The sequence below is a fragment of the Hermetia illucens genome, chromosome 2 (assembly GCF_905115235.1).
Source record: "Hermetia illucens chromosome 2, iHerIll2.2.curated.20191125, whole genome shotgun sequence".
NCBI lineage: Eukaryota > Metazoa > Arthropoda > Insecta > Diptera > Stratiomyidae > Hermetia > Hermetia illucens.
Genome location: NC_051850.1, coordinates 126982079 through 126997444, shown reverse-complemented (window position 1 = coordinate 126997444; position 15366 = coordinate 126982079). Strand labels below are relative to the sequence as shown.

At 38.9% G+C, this 15366-nt stretch overlaps 1 protein-coding gene across 1 annotated transcript; it reads right to left on the bottom strand.

Annotated features, from left to right (window-relative positions):
- Window positions 1-3087: 3087 nt before the first annotated feature.
- On the bottom strand, window positions 3088-7028 carry LOC119650130 (brachyurin-like). The gene is made up of 3 exons (XM_038052661.1): window positions 6520-7028; window positions 6368-6463; window positions 3088-3502 (listed from the first exon to the last, which is right to left on the bottom strand). The coding sequence occupies exons 1-3, from the start codon at window positions 6977-6979 to the stop codon at window positions 3201-3203; spliced, it is 858 nt and encodes a 285-aa protein (XP_037908589.1). The 5' UTR covers window positions 6980-7028; the 3' UTR covers window positions 3088-3200.
- Window positions 7029-15366: the final 8338 nt, after the last annotated feature.

Below are 15366 nucleotides of genomic sequence, written 5' to 3'. Positions count from 1 at the left end.
TGCTCATCCTGCCGAGACAAAGAGGGAAATCTGATTTCCAACAGAATGGGCATATTGGAGAGATGGATTGAGTCCTTTGATGAACTACTGAACAACCAGAACATGGGCGAGTTGGAGGTCCCGCCAACTGAAGACGACGGACAAATACTGCCACCGCCAAGCGTAGCAGAAATAGTCTGTGCAATCCACCGAAGTCGCCAGGAGCCGATGGAATTACAGCCGGATTGGTAAAATATGGGAGCGACCAATTACACTAAGCGGTTCATCAACTGATGCACAAGGTGTAGGCCAGCGAATCAATGCCTGATTACTGGATAGGAGGAGATATCAGGCAGTGTAGCAATTACAGAAGTATCAGGCTGCTGAGTACCTATAAGATATTCTCCACTGGCTTGCTAGGGCGGATAGCCCCATATGCCCAGAATATCATTGGCCCATACCAGAGAGGCTTCACTCTAGGCAAATCAGGAACAGATCAGATTTTCTCTTTGCAGAAACGATGGAAAAACTGTTCGAATATAGACATCAGTTGCAGCATTTTTTCATTGAATTTTAGGTCGCCTATGACAGCATAGCCAGGGTAAAACTGTACACAGCCATGAGAGAATTTGGTATTCCGACGAAATTCATAAGACTGACTTGGTTGACCCTGACCAATGTGCCAGGCCAGATAAAAGCAGCCAGGTGACTCTCGAGACCATTCAACGTCATCAACGGTCTAAGACAAGGGGATGCTTTATCGGATCGTCTTCGTTAACCTGGCCCTGGAGAAAGTATGCAGATGCAGATGTAAATTCGAGAGGCACCATCCTCTTCAAATCCACCCAACTACTGGCCTACGCTGACGATATCGACATCATGGGAAGAACAACCCGAGATGTACAGTCTACCTTCATCCAGATCGAGCAGGCGGCGCGAAATGTTGGGCTACATATCAATGAAGGCAAGACGAAGCACGTGGTTGCAACATGGGCGCCAAAAACCGAAGCACGAACAACATCGAATCGTACTGGTAAAAAAATAAAGATAGGAGGCTACAACTTTAAGACCGTTGAAAATTTCTCTTATCTAGGGTCGAAAATCATAACCAATAAGAGCTACGATGATGAAATCCGCGCGCAGTTGTTGGCAGCTCGAAACGTCCCAGCATAGGGTCAAAGCTCTTACTGTACAAGACTATGATCTTGCCAGTCCTTATGTGTTCCTCGGAAACCTGTGTTCTTAGCAAAAAAAAACTACGAACTCTTGGCCGTGTGCGAGAGAAAAATCCTTCGGAGAATTTTTGGTCCCCTGCATAAGGGTAGACGATTCCGTAAAGTATATAACGACGAAATCGATGAGCAATTCCGTTACCGTCTGGTTGTGGATAACATACGGCTCAACAAGTTGCGGTGGGCGGGTCACTTAATCCGTATAGATTAGGATGATCCGGCCCGGAAAGTCTATAAGGGCAATAGCTATGGTAGAAAAAGAAGACGAGGCAGACCCTGCCTGTAATGAAGCGATGGCGTAGGTTAGGACGCCAGACAGCTTTTGGGGATATAGAATTGGTGGATCTTGGCGCGAAATCGGGGTGTCTGGAGTTGCTTATTAAGGCAGGCCTAGACCGGATACCGGTTATTACGCCATAATGATGACAGCCCTCCCATCTTGATCGTCGCCACCCAGAATGGTCTTTGGACCGTCGTCATCTCCACCTTAGAACCCAAACATTAGTTCTCTTGAAACTATAAATGGGGTAGCCAAATGTGGGTATATCATATCTAGTGAAATGGACCGCTCCAACACAGTAGTTTTCGGAGTTACTATGGAAGAGGTTGTCATAATTCTTACACAGTCCCATGTGTGCAGAAACGCACTGATGAATGGGACAGAACTCTGGAACTCGACATTTTCGACAGGAGCCAACAATTACACATCCTCCCAGCAGTTCTCGTACATATGCCCAATCTGTTGACAATTCCAGCAGACCGAGACTAAGGCCCAATCTCGATTCTCAGATTGAAGATTTCCTGACATTTCCCTCAATCGGTGTTGTGAATAGGATGTGTACACAAGTACACAACAAATCAAAATCCCCTTGTAGGTTTGAGTGAGTCAATGATTCCCAGCGAAACAAGAACTGGTTGATGGACGAAGATTTCGGTGTACTCCAAGTACCACCTCGTCTCATAGATTAACCCAAGAAATGACCAGCTCTTTAGAAATACTAGGCAGGATAGGAAACTCTACTCTACAAGGGGATGGGGAATGGGCTTAGAAACACTTGCTTCTGGGGAAAGGGCGTGTAAAATGAAATGAATGAATAAAGTCAAGTGTACGTGGAGTATACTCAGGATCAAAGTTGAGAAACTATTGTTGCGAGCCGAAATAGGCAGTCTTCACTGATTCAAATATCCGAACTGTGTTTTAACTAAAATAGTCCATTTCTTTGCAAACCACATCGAATCGCACTGGTCAAACGGGAAGAAGAAAGACTACGTCTCTGAGGCCGTTGATAATTTCTTCTGTCTATGGTCGAAAATCACAAACGATAACGGCTACATCGATGAAATCCGCGCATGGTTGTTGGCAGCCAACAGAGCCTATTTTAGCTTACAAACCCTCCTGAAGGCTAAATGGAAACCAAATATTTCACAATAGAAGATTTAATAGGAAGCATATTTTCACAAGCAAGATAGTCACATTTGCTTAAACTGAGCTTTTTCACCCATTATGACTGCTATTCTCACCAAAGCTGAAGAAAATAAGCATTTTGACGACCTCAAGACTACTCACTGTGTCTCCGCTCCAGAAGGTGGTAGAACCGATGGTAAAAATCAAACCGAGGGTGTTTCTACGAGCAGGAACTTGTTGATTTGGAAAGCTGAATAAATATTTTATGCTTGTCTTGTTTTCAAACAGTCGTGTCGTCGTATAAGGTAATCATTTTTACTCCTTGGTTAGCCGGATTCGATCCAACGTTTGGAGTAATCATAGCATGAATCGCTGATATAAAAGAGATAAGATGGAGATACGTACATCTAATTGAAATAATTATAGATGTTTAGTAACCACACATTAATATTTTTAATTTCAATCAACAAATACATTTTATTAATTTGAGCTCAATGTAAATTACAGTTAAATTAGTAATCACTACAATATTAAATATATAGTCAAAGCCTTCCTGTTTCCTATGACTACTATCTCAATGTCCTCTATATACCTGTCTGTTGTTTTATCCAATAGAGGTAATGTGTAACCCGTGTAAATACTGCAGGGTATCCTTTTTCGCATCCACGGCCACTTCCGAAAGAAGTTAATCCGATCAGAATTTTGTTTTTACCGCTTCCAAAAACCAAAGGTCCACCAGAATCTCCGTTGCAAGGCGATTTGAATGATTCCCCGTCTGTGCATATATTACCAGGCCTTATCAATCCCGCAAAATATACGGAGCAGCGATCATTGGAAATGACCGTTAGTTCGACATATCTAAGAACTGGTGATACTGTAGTTGCCTCTGAAAAAATTAGATGCTTTTTCATACTACGAGAATGTTTTAGTAAAAATGGAATTCTAGGGTAAAATTTATTGAATTTCTCTTGATAAAATTTTCAGATTAAATATTTAAATATGCTTCTCAACCTTACACTAAGCATGAACCTGAAACTTCGCCATGAGGGCGCATCTAAGAACGGTGTTCAATTCAAACATACGCGAAAGAAGGCCAAGAAATCGGTAACAACGGATGAGCCAGCAGCTATGAAATGGGATCAGCAAAAAAACTGGCGAGACGAGTTTGACAGATACATTGTTCGATTTCGTTTAAGGAGGTTGCTGAGCCGGGAAAAACTTGTGTAACTCTTGCAAAAGATGCATATTTGGCTCTCAAAATAGGAGAAAAGATTGAATAATGACAGTGCCTTAAGGAACAAATATGTAGCATTCGTAGGCCATAATACATAGTAGGCCAAATAGTAGAAGTTCCAAAAGCAAAGATCAAAGTACTACAAAACCAAGGATTTGAACTACGGGAATGGGCGCTAAATTGCGATAACCCGCTGAAATCCGTTCCTCTTGCTAATAGAGACGCAAAATCACCGTTAGGCATTGAAGAGGATGATCATGTGAAGAGTCAGTGATGGATTCCTTCTTCTTTAAGGTCACCTCAAAGGAAATCACGAATGCTGTGCTCACGAAACGACAAATCCTTTCTGAGAAAAAAGGGTTATTTGATTCGATGTATCACCGTATGGTGGTGGCCACAATAAAGAAACTGGAATAACAGAATAGCATAATAAGAAATGATAAAAATTTCGCCATTACCAGTCCTCTAAGAAATTTCTATTCGGTTTGGTTACGCTATAGTCATTCTGCACGCATTTATGTTCATAGATTTTGTAAAACCTCCGAGGAAACGTATGCGAAAGCCATCTACTTACGCATTGAGGAACGTGGCCGCTCCACAACTATTCGGTTCATAGTGTCGGAATCCAAAGTCTCAGAGACTCGAAAGCCCAACGGCAAAATGGAAAGTGTTTGTCGCTAATACGGTCAGCTAAATTCTCGCAAATTCGGACACCAAACAGTGGCGACATAGAAAAAGCAAAGCGAATCCGGCAGATGTCCCATCCCGTGGGATTTTTCCATACCTTCTGTGGAACTATAAAAAATTGTGGAACCGCCCAGACTGATCGAAGGAACACAATGGGTAAAATGGGTAAAATCAGGACTTGTTTGCAACGAGGTTAACACCAATTTAGGAATATGACAAAAACAACATTTCTGGCAGCTTGAAAGGTAGAACAGAAGGAGAATCTGAAGGACTCACGTTATTTAGAAAATCATTATTGTCACTGCTTACAGCAGAAGATGGAGTTTCAACTCTCGCAATTCATTCTTAAGGATAGGTAAGTTATAGCAGGTTAAGGACAGTTTCATTTGGATGACCCAACAAGAGGCGTCTACAAATAAAATCAACTGAATAAAGAACAACCAACCCGTGGCCAAGTCAACTTCACTTCACTTCACAACCAGATTTTGTGTTTAGGAGGAAGAATATAGCAGAGTGCTGTATTTTTGTACACGAAGCACGCGATACTAAATACTAGACATGTGGTTAACCTAAGCATAGAACATTACCACCATTTCATGTTGCATGGTCCTTCCTAGCTAGTATATTTGATAGTTCGTACAAAGTTCTTGATTTGATGAACTCACCGCATGCCATTTCCATGCATGAATAATGGAAATAGCGACAGGCATGACTGTGATAATGGCCAGAACAACTAATGCAAATTGGACAAACATATGAACTGTGACTATCCGCCATTAGGAGCCACTTAGTCCCATCTTAGTGGATCGTGCCTACAAAATCATCGCAACTGCGGAAACTGCGTTTTTGTGGCACACCAACATCTTTGCAATTAATCAGTTCCTCTTTCGTGTGTAAGCACTGGCTAGCTTAACCCTACAAGAGGAATTAGAGTTGCTGTATGCTAAAGCACAGTCTTCTGACGTAGAGCAAACTGGTATTAGGCTTACTACCAATCTGTCGGAATAATCACATCATTGTAAGACTTTTCGCCTGTAGATCAAGGACTCATCGGATGACTAGAATATTCAGAAACTGATACCTGCCTGCACCAAAAATTCATTTGAGCTATGCATCAGCCTACCAATCGGTTGGAGGATTCCTTAAGAAAAGAAATGATAAATTCGGGCTTTTGAAATTCCCTCTACATTGGACATGCACCAAAACTGCAGCGGTGAACGCAGTCTCTTATGTTACGGTTGAAAACTACCTAATTTTCACGATAGGCAATTCCAAAAATGTCGCAATCCCGAGACCAGTCCCAGCCATTAAGGATTCCTAATTTAGGCTAGGGAGAATCAATCAATAAGTAGTAAAGTCTTACATGCAGGGTGTAGTTTATTCTTTATAGCATAAATTTTTCTTAACCACGTTTTTGATAAATAATTTGAACCTGCGGTTATAAATACCTTCTATTCTATATATTGCTTTACAGGAAGATGTATAGGAAGTTGTTAGTCTGTCGATACACCGGGTAAGGAAGTGATGAGTGAATTGTCATCCGTAATGGGAAGCTACTCAAACAATGAAAGGAACATCTCAATAGACTGGATGTAATCGCCGGCTCGAAATAAACTTATCGTTAACAGAAATCTTTTTTTCTCTAGTAGCAGATTTCAGAGTTATAAGTTAATACATATGTGAAATTCATAACATAATGGTACTATTCAGGTCTTAAGGTATGACCTGAACAATATTACTACTATATGCCATTGGTTGTGGAGCTGAACCCATTTTTCTTTCAATACCGCTCACCATGGAAATAGGTAAATAATTAAAAAATTTACTTACGATCAGAATCACGCCCCCAACCAGATGCTACAACAGTTTCACCAAAGAAGCTATTATCGGTATTAGATGGAGGCAGTGCGATTATTTTAATACCAGCTGTAAAAAGACTCGCATTAATATCTTTCCATAGTTAGAACTAGTAATTTACTTACGGCTGATCCTTGCGTCTATTGGCAACTTAACTAGAGCAATATCGTCTGCATGCAACACATTGTCATAACCTGGATGAATTATGAAACCGTCACTTGACACTTCGATAATTTGGCGACCAATTTCATTAGTTGCCCAGATATTATGGATCCCCAAATGAACCTTAGCGCTAAGTGCTTCATATAAGCAATGAGCAGCTGTAAGGATCCATCTACGGTCGATAATTGATCCCCCACACCAAGTATTCCGATCAGTTTGTTGAAGCATGAGCCCTGCTTGGTAGGGAAACTGTTCATCTAACGCTTCATTTCCACCAACTATCCGCTCCGAAAAACCACTAAACCATGTATTTTGAGGAAATTTAACGCTATCTTCAAACAACTGGTCATGTCTTTGATTGATAGAGAAACAGGATCCAAGACTGACGGAAATTAGAACTATGAAGACTAAAGTAGAATTCATCGTTGATCGTTATTGAATTCTTGATAAAAACTGTAAAAAACTGAATCGTAAGCTCGTTTATTTATAGTATTTCAGTTGAAAAATTGATTAGATTAGATATGATTTAATCAAAAATTTCTGAATGTGGACCTAAATAACATAAAATGAATGTAAATCCATCTTAGAAACAAGTAAATTGCTATTATGTTCAGGTGACCAATTTAAGATATGCGCTCAAGGTTAAACCGGAAACTGTATAATAAAATCACAGAAACTTTTTGAGCACGTTATTAGTCACTCTAGTTATCGAAAGATTGATAACCGCATACAACAATAGGAGGTGCAACACAGAATATTACTCAATTTGGTAGGGGGATCACCATGATAGGATTGATGGGAATGATATCAACATAAAATATGTTTTTTTTTGGCCTCTGATTGTGGATAATATTTGGCTGAATAAACTATGGTGGGCGGGTCACCTAATCCGTATGAGTGAGGACGGTCCGTCCAATCAAGGCAATATCTATGGTAAAAACGTGACAAACTCTGCCTAAGATGGCGAAAAGAGGTTAGCCAGGACGTCAGTCAGCTATTAGGGATATCGAATTGGTGTACTTCGGCGCAAAGCAGGTTCATTGACGGCGATGATTGTTTGCGTATACATTGATTTTGAAACAGAAAACAGAATTAAAAGTCGCAAATGTGGCAACAAACATGCCCGACATTCGTCAAAAACGAGCTGAATTTATGCTGTGGAAAAAGTAACAAAGTTGTTCCTTGGTAGAAATCCTTTGGAAAATTTGAAATGCCGATTTGTTAGTTATTATCCAGAATTCAACAAAAAAAGGAAAACCAGGGGAAACTAGAGTATATTACATAGAGATTGATGAACCAAAAAAGATGAGAAAAGTGGGAAAAAATCGTTACAATGCAAAATTTGAGAGGGACCACATTTTGCTGGAACCGGTGTTTTTTTTTGGGAAAAAAGAGGAGGAAAGCGTTACACTGGTTGACGAGTTGAAGAAATTGAAAAAATTTGACAATGGGTAACAGTCATTTGGAAAATTTACAAGTTCATATAGTCAGTCATACTAACATTTGGTCACGGCATTACATTGAACTGTTCAAATAAAGGGAAACATTTTTTTTCCGTAATAACAAATAGAATAGAATAATAGAAAATCCAAACAAAAAATAGAAAAATGGAAACATATTACAGCCACGGTACAGAGAACACAAAAAGTCGAATTGTGAATGGTGCGCCATAGTAATATTCCGTCAGTGGAACACGAAGACTCATATTTCTTCGAGTGGCAAAACGGAACACATCAATATTTCGTATGCCAACCCTTCGGTTGAACCACACTTCCCAATTGACGTGGCATCGACTAATTTAAACTTCAGCAGTAAAACACTCGGATTTTTCTTCATTCCTCCTATAAAGCGGTTGGTAATTAGTTTGCCGTCCAAGAAATCCCATAGGTTCTTTAAAGGTTCAAGTTCGACGACTGTGACGGAGCTATCATGATCGAATGGCAATTATAGGACAGCTATAACCGGGTATCGAGCAAGCTATGTACGAGCCAAATACAAGATTCTGAAAACATGAAGGCCCGACACTGTCTACATTCCAAGAACATGATACCAGTAAACAAAATGTTTCAGTAGATATACATGATCCTATGATCAACATTAGAAAATATGTTTCCAATCCATCTAGCAAAATGCTAGATGCACAGTCAGCAAATTCACTGTAATAAATATTCCTGTACGTAACTTCCCCGCGGGAGTTGTACTTAAATCGCCGTCTTATCTAAATTGTGACACGATTACGCAAAAAAATTTGAAAACAATTAAGCCTTAAAAAGCTTTTCAAGCCACTAGGTGAGGCTACCCGGGATCCAACGTATAAAAAAGTGCAAACTATAAAAGAAATTTTAAAATAAATTATGAAATATAATTATTTGCTAAATTGCAAAGGAAAACAAATTAATTGTTGAGAAAGCAGTTCAGCCCAAGACGTTAACCAAACCGCCGGTTGAGGCTACCCATGACCCAACATAAAAAAAAAGATAAAAAGTCGGGAAACCGGGAGCTAGACGCTTCAGGTATGAAAGGTTTTGTGTATTTCTTTTATAAAGAGATTTGGGTGTGCATTTGTCCCATTAGCATGTAGCACGTAAAATATGCATATATCATGTGAAAATATCCACTTTCAATGATATTGACATTCATAGTCTTGAATTTGCAGGGGAGCGACAGTTTTGACCTAGTATAACTTTGTTAGTAATAGTGCGATTTTTACCAAATTTGGCAGGATCATGCTCCATACTGTAGCCTACATTGCTGTGGCGATTGTGATTCTAGGGTGAACTTAAGGGGTGTTTTCCCGTCAATTACTAAAAATTATAGTTATATACTATTATTAACTTTATTTGAACAGCTATCGGTATGTAGAGTATTTCGGAGCCTAGGCACCATCTAACTGCAGCCCCCTGATTTTTTTCAGATTTTTTGGTTTTATAGTTCCTTAGAATGGGTTCGTTAAAAAAATGACCACTTTCAACCGGCCGCAATCCACACCTTTTCAACAAGTCAAAACTAAGACCGGCTTCAAAAAGTGCTAACCGAGTGCTAATTTGATGCCCCACATGACTATATTTGATGGAAACCAAATTGACACCCTCCTTTTGCATATATGACGATGTGCTTCACACAAAACCTTAAAAATTGGAATTGAATTAAGAATTAAGAAAAAGAAAAATAAGGTAACAATAGAAGTAAGAAAATTTTTGTTGATGAAAGTAGTCGCAGAGTGGATCCGAAAAAAAAAAAATTCAAGAACCTAAGAGTTTGATAGAAGAAGGAGCAGAACAAACACAATAGAACATCAAATTTTCGATCTTCAGGAACGGCTCCGTGAAAGAGAAGAAGAAATTTCTCGGCTAGCATCAGCCGTCACTGGACTAATTAATAGACAAAATGAGAAAATCCAATTAGATAATTAGAAACCGCGCTGCAGAGAACACTTCAACATGGAAAACCCAGGAGGAAAAATTTCGAAACAAATTCGTTACATGAGCAATTGCACCAGAAGGGGTGATATGACAATAAATTCATTTGTGACGCGCACCGAAAATAACAATGAAATTGATGACATAGCTCAGAAGAACAGGTAACGAAATGTATATTCTATGAGAAGATACAAGGCAAGGCGAAAGAGGCAGCAATCAACATAACAGAAACCAACGGCTGGGAGAAAATTAAATCAGCTTAACTACTTCGATACGGACCTGATACAGAACCCAGCGAAATTTATAGAAGAATTTGCAACATTAGGGTGAATAGTGTAAGTGAATTAGCCATCAGAATTCAAAACATTAAATTTAAAATGGATGAGCCTATAATTTATCATAATAATACTTTACATATGGACCTACCAAATGAAGAATTATTACAAGTGAATACTGTAAAAGAAATGGCTCAAGGAATCTTATTTGATAAAATTTATAACATGACAGATTTATGGAATATAGTCAGGTTAATGAGCGGAAGAGAAAATGCCTGCACTAGACCTGAATTTCGATCATCAAATCATAAAAATACCTATAGAAAACTTAATGGAAATATTTTTTAAAATACAAATAAAAACTGCCGAGGTGATTACAAATACTCAAAACAAACAAACAAAATTCTGGACAATTTAAGAAATAGTTTTACGACAATGGACAAAACAGGCAACTAACAAAACAAAACTACTAGGAAAGACAAACCAACACTGATTCGGGCAAGTTTAGTAATTCTAAGTTTCCATCAAATAATCAAAAATGCTATCATAATCATTCCAATAACAGATCCAATCAATCTAGACAAAATTCCTATTCTCGTAGGCATCAGCAGGAAACGTTACCAATGGAAATAGATAACGTTCAAGGTAGTAATAGGGAAACTAATGCACAAATAAATGAAAATTCGATCGGAATTCAAAACAAATGCAAATCAAATCAAGTTAATACTTTCGTGGGAAACGAATTTTTTTTAAATTAGCCTCGGTTGATTTACCTTCAATTTCGATCAGCACAGTCAGAATTTAAACTGCCAACTGGAACAATCAATCGGTGGAAGGCCAGAAATGTAGAAAATAGAAAATATAACTTTATAATCGGAATAAATATCACAATAAATGGGCAAGAGGTTTATACCTTGAACATTTAAACATGGAAGGGTACCAAGTAGTTCATTCAAAAATTTCAACATATCTTCTTTCAGGAGGGAGACAGGCTAGCAAGTACTACTAGTGTGGAGCATGAGATTAAAACTACGATAGACAATCACATTAACTCCAAACTTTACTGATACCCAGCTAAGCACGAACAAGTAGTTCGCAGACAAATCAAAGAGGTGGAGAAACAGGGAATTATTTGGAAAAGTAATTTAAAGTACTGCACCCCTTTTATTGTAGTGTCAAAAAAAAGGTGATAATATGAGTGAAAGAAAGTTCCGAATTGTGATTGATTACCGCAAATTAAATGAGGTCACAATCGATAACAAATTCCCTTTACCGAATATCGATTCTATACTCAATAAACTTGGTTGTGCTCAGTATTTTTCAAGTATTGATTTGGCTAAAGGTTATCACTAAAGCCTAATAAAAGAGCAGGATAGGAAAGAACAGGATTTGTCTGAAAATTCAAGTTGACAAATGCAGGCTCATGAAAAAAGAAACCCCTTTCTTAGGTCATATAATTACACATGACTTGGAAACTAACCCGGATAAAATTAAAATAATTCAAAAATTAAAAAATCCAAAAAGAAAAAAAGAGAAAAAGCTTTTCGGGATTTATCGGCTTTTACTGAAGTGCCAAAGTGGCCCCACCGATCACAAAATATCACCAGAAAAGTACAAAATTAAACTATAACGATCCAAACTATATCGAGCATGGAGCATAGCGTGGAAAAACTCAAAAGTCTTATAACATCACCACCAATCTTAAGATTCCCCGATTTTAATGGGGAATTCCCTTTGACTACTGACTCCTCTAACTATACAATAGGCTCTGGTTTGTCACAAAACGGAGACCCTATTTTCTTCTCGTTTCGCACTTCAAACTCCCACGAACGTAGCAATTCGGCTAAGGGGTTTTTAGTCATCGTTAGTCTATTAACTATCTAAGAGTACATTTGCATGGCAACAAGTTTAAAGTCCTCACTGACCATCAGCCAATTAAGTACCTTCAGGCTAAATACAGAGGTAGAGATTTATTACCAAGGCATCAGAGGTGGTTATTGAAATTGGGTGAATAGAACTTCGAAACTGAGTAGTTCAGGGACGTTACAATAAGGTCGTAGACTTTTTGAGCCAAATAAAATCGGATGAGGAATATAAAGAAGGTTTTGAAGAAGGTGATAATAGAACTAACTCCTTTTCTGATTAAAGAGTCCTAGTAAATGAAACAACGGCTGATTAGGAACTTCTCGAACATATAAGAGATAACAAATAAATACAAAACACGCATGATTTCAATAATTTGGGCGAAATCCTGAGAAAGTATATAAAGAAAGGGTCAACGGAGATTTTCTCTGACCTGTCGGATACCAAATATAATATACTTAAAGAAAAAATAAGGGAAATGTATTCTAATGACAAACAAATCAATTTGATTAGCTGTTCATTTAGAGCATTTAGAGCATTGTAATGAACTCATAGGAAATAAGAGGATCAGTCGATCATCCTAGTTGGCCGAGAACGACCTAGAGGGAAGAGCTATCTCAGCTTCCAGTTTCATCAAAGTGCTCGGTCAACACGTTCTTGCACAACTCTGTGCTAGCCCGGCTCGGGAATGTGGGGGGGTGGTCCTTTGAGCGCTTTGATTCCTCGCGAGTCATTATTACAAAATTAACGTGTCTATACCGATGTATGGGAAAAAAACCAGAACGCCAGCTAAATCTGAAAAATAAAAAATAATGGATCGACCGCAGGCGTGGAGTCGTAAGTCTCCGGACCCGAGAGGGATCGAGAGGGAAGATCCACGACGGATCACAATCCCGATCATGGCTTCTTCTGCCTCGGATCGTGATTGAGGCGCGGCCCCTGAGTTTCCCTCCCGTCCTTGACATCCTCAGGCCAGTATTTCAGAGGATATGCCTATAAAGATTTCCTCCTCAAGTCCTCAAAGAAAAACAATATTCAAAATTCATGATATATTGATCCACTCCAAACAAAAAGGTAAATATATAAAAATAAAAAGAAATTGGAAATAAAAATATACAAACGAAAAGAAAAATTAAATGAAATCAAAGAAAAAATGAAAAAAAACCAGATCCAATAAAAAAGATTACCACTTACACGTTGATTCACCCCGAGCTCGGCGTGGTGTGTTTTTATGGTGATGCTGATTCGGTTTGTGGATTAAAAATGTTTATATGAATTTCAAAATTATATAATGTATTACTTCATTTTCCTTAAAAAAAAGTGCTTTGAGAATTCGTGGTTAGTTCTATGCCTAGTTTTTGATTCGTCGCGTTGCGTACCGGTAGCAATGAACCACGCTTCTAACACTACCAGACTCTTAACCAAAAGCTCTTAAACCACTCGCTGTTCCGCGGAACGGGCACAGATCGAAACGCTTTAACCCTCTTCTCGCTCCAGCTTTAGCTTTTACACCTTCTGTGCCAGCTTCTTGCATGCGGACTAGGATTTTCTCAAGATCGGGCTGCAAAAACGACACTTTTGGTTTGTATTGTGATATCACCGGAATAATTGTAACACCGATCACCGAAATATCAACGGAATTCACATCAACTTTACATGAGTCCGAAATGAATTTTCGAGCAAGGAGCAAAGGTGAAACACCGAAGAGATGACGGGGATAATACTTTCCTTTGGATTTTAGAACTTCTGCGGCAATTGGTACACACGAGTTCACAGGATTTGTAATAATCTCAATTAAAGCCTTTGGACAATTGTCCGTAATGGCAGAACTCAAATCAGGAACGATAGCAGCATTGATGTTGAACCAATCACCTCGAGTCCTTCCAGGTTTACGTGGCACGCCTGCTGGAATAACAACTCCATCGTTGCCTTTAAAGCAATCAGCAACTTGCTCTGCTCCAACGTATCCCTTTACACTCCTGGATCTGTCGATGCTGGAAAGATCCGCTTCCAGAGTCCGGCCAGGGACTGCTCCTTACCACCAGATGCTCTCGCGAAAAATCTTCCAACATCACCTCCCGTCTTCGCGGCTATCTCCGGTGCCAATCCAAAACTTTCCTCCAATCTCACCCGCCAGTCCAGCTGTTCAAGCAAAAACCGCTCCCCATGCCGCCATGTTCGCCTTGACCTCTGTTGAGTTCAAGTTGCAGCAACATGCGCGTGCGCCTGCGGATGCGGCAAATCATTCCCCTCTGTCAAAGTTAGTTTGCCCGAATGCATTCAATAAGGTGCAATCTGCGGCGCACATTAGGGCAATTGCACATTATGAAATGCATTATTTGAACAAATTAATTGATAAAGAGGCGAATCAGGTTCCGCTCCCGTCGCGAAGCCGCGGTAACTACATGTTCTCTTTTTACCGATTTTGAATGAAGAAAGTACAATTACAAATGAAAAGTATGTAGTTGAAACCGACAATAGATCAAAAGAAAGTCCCAATGAACTTTTTGTATAAAATTTAAAAATACCCAAAAGAAGGATTAAATTAATAAAGGGGAAAGTACATCCCAGCAAATATGATCAATTTTGTATTTAAAATTACTCCGTAGATACAGAAAATATATAATATCGCTTTGGTGGAATACGAATGATATAAAAGGTCTCCATAAAATTTATAGATCAAATTCATAAACACTTGGGAGCTATATATTACAAGTATTCAATCAATAAATGCATAGGTGCAAAAATCATGTGTAGCAATAATCCTAAGACAAAGAAAAGCTCAATGGTTTGGTAAAATTTAGAAAGAATCATTATAGATAAGATCCAAACGTTGTATCAATTCCATGTAAAAGGGAATTAGTAGCATTCTGGTCTTTTCCAATTGTTTCGCTTTTAAGGTTTTGTGTAAAACAAAGCCTTATTAAAATCGATTCACTGTCTGTCTGTCTGTCACGCGCACTTTTCTCTAAAACGGCTAAATCGATTCAAACGAAATTTGATGGACATATGGGAACTATGAAATCCTACGTATACAGAGAGTGACATAAATTTTCGTGCATTTCATAGGGGGCTCTCCATGCATGTAAAGGCGGGTACCCAACCCGAAATCTCAAAAAAATCAGGAAGGTGAACTTATATCTAGGCCTTAAAATATGTCCCATTCCGATATCCGCTCAAATAAACTTACTAATAGTATATTACCAACTTTTAGAAATTGACTGAATCCGCCCCCCTCTTAAAATCGTAGGAC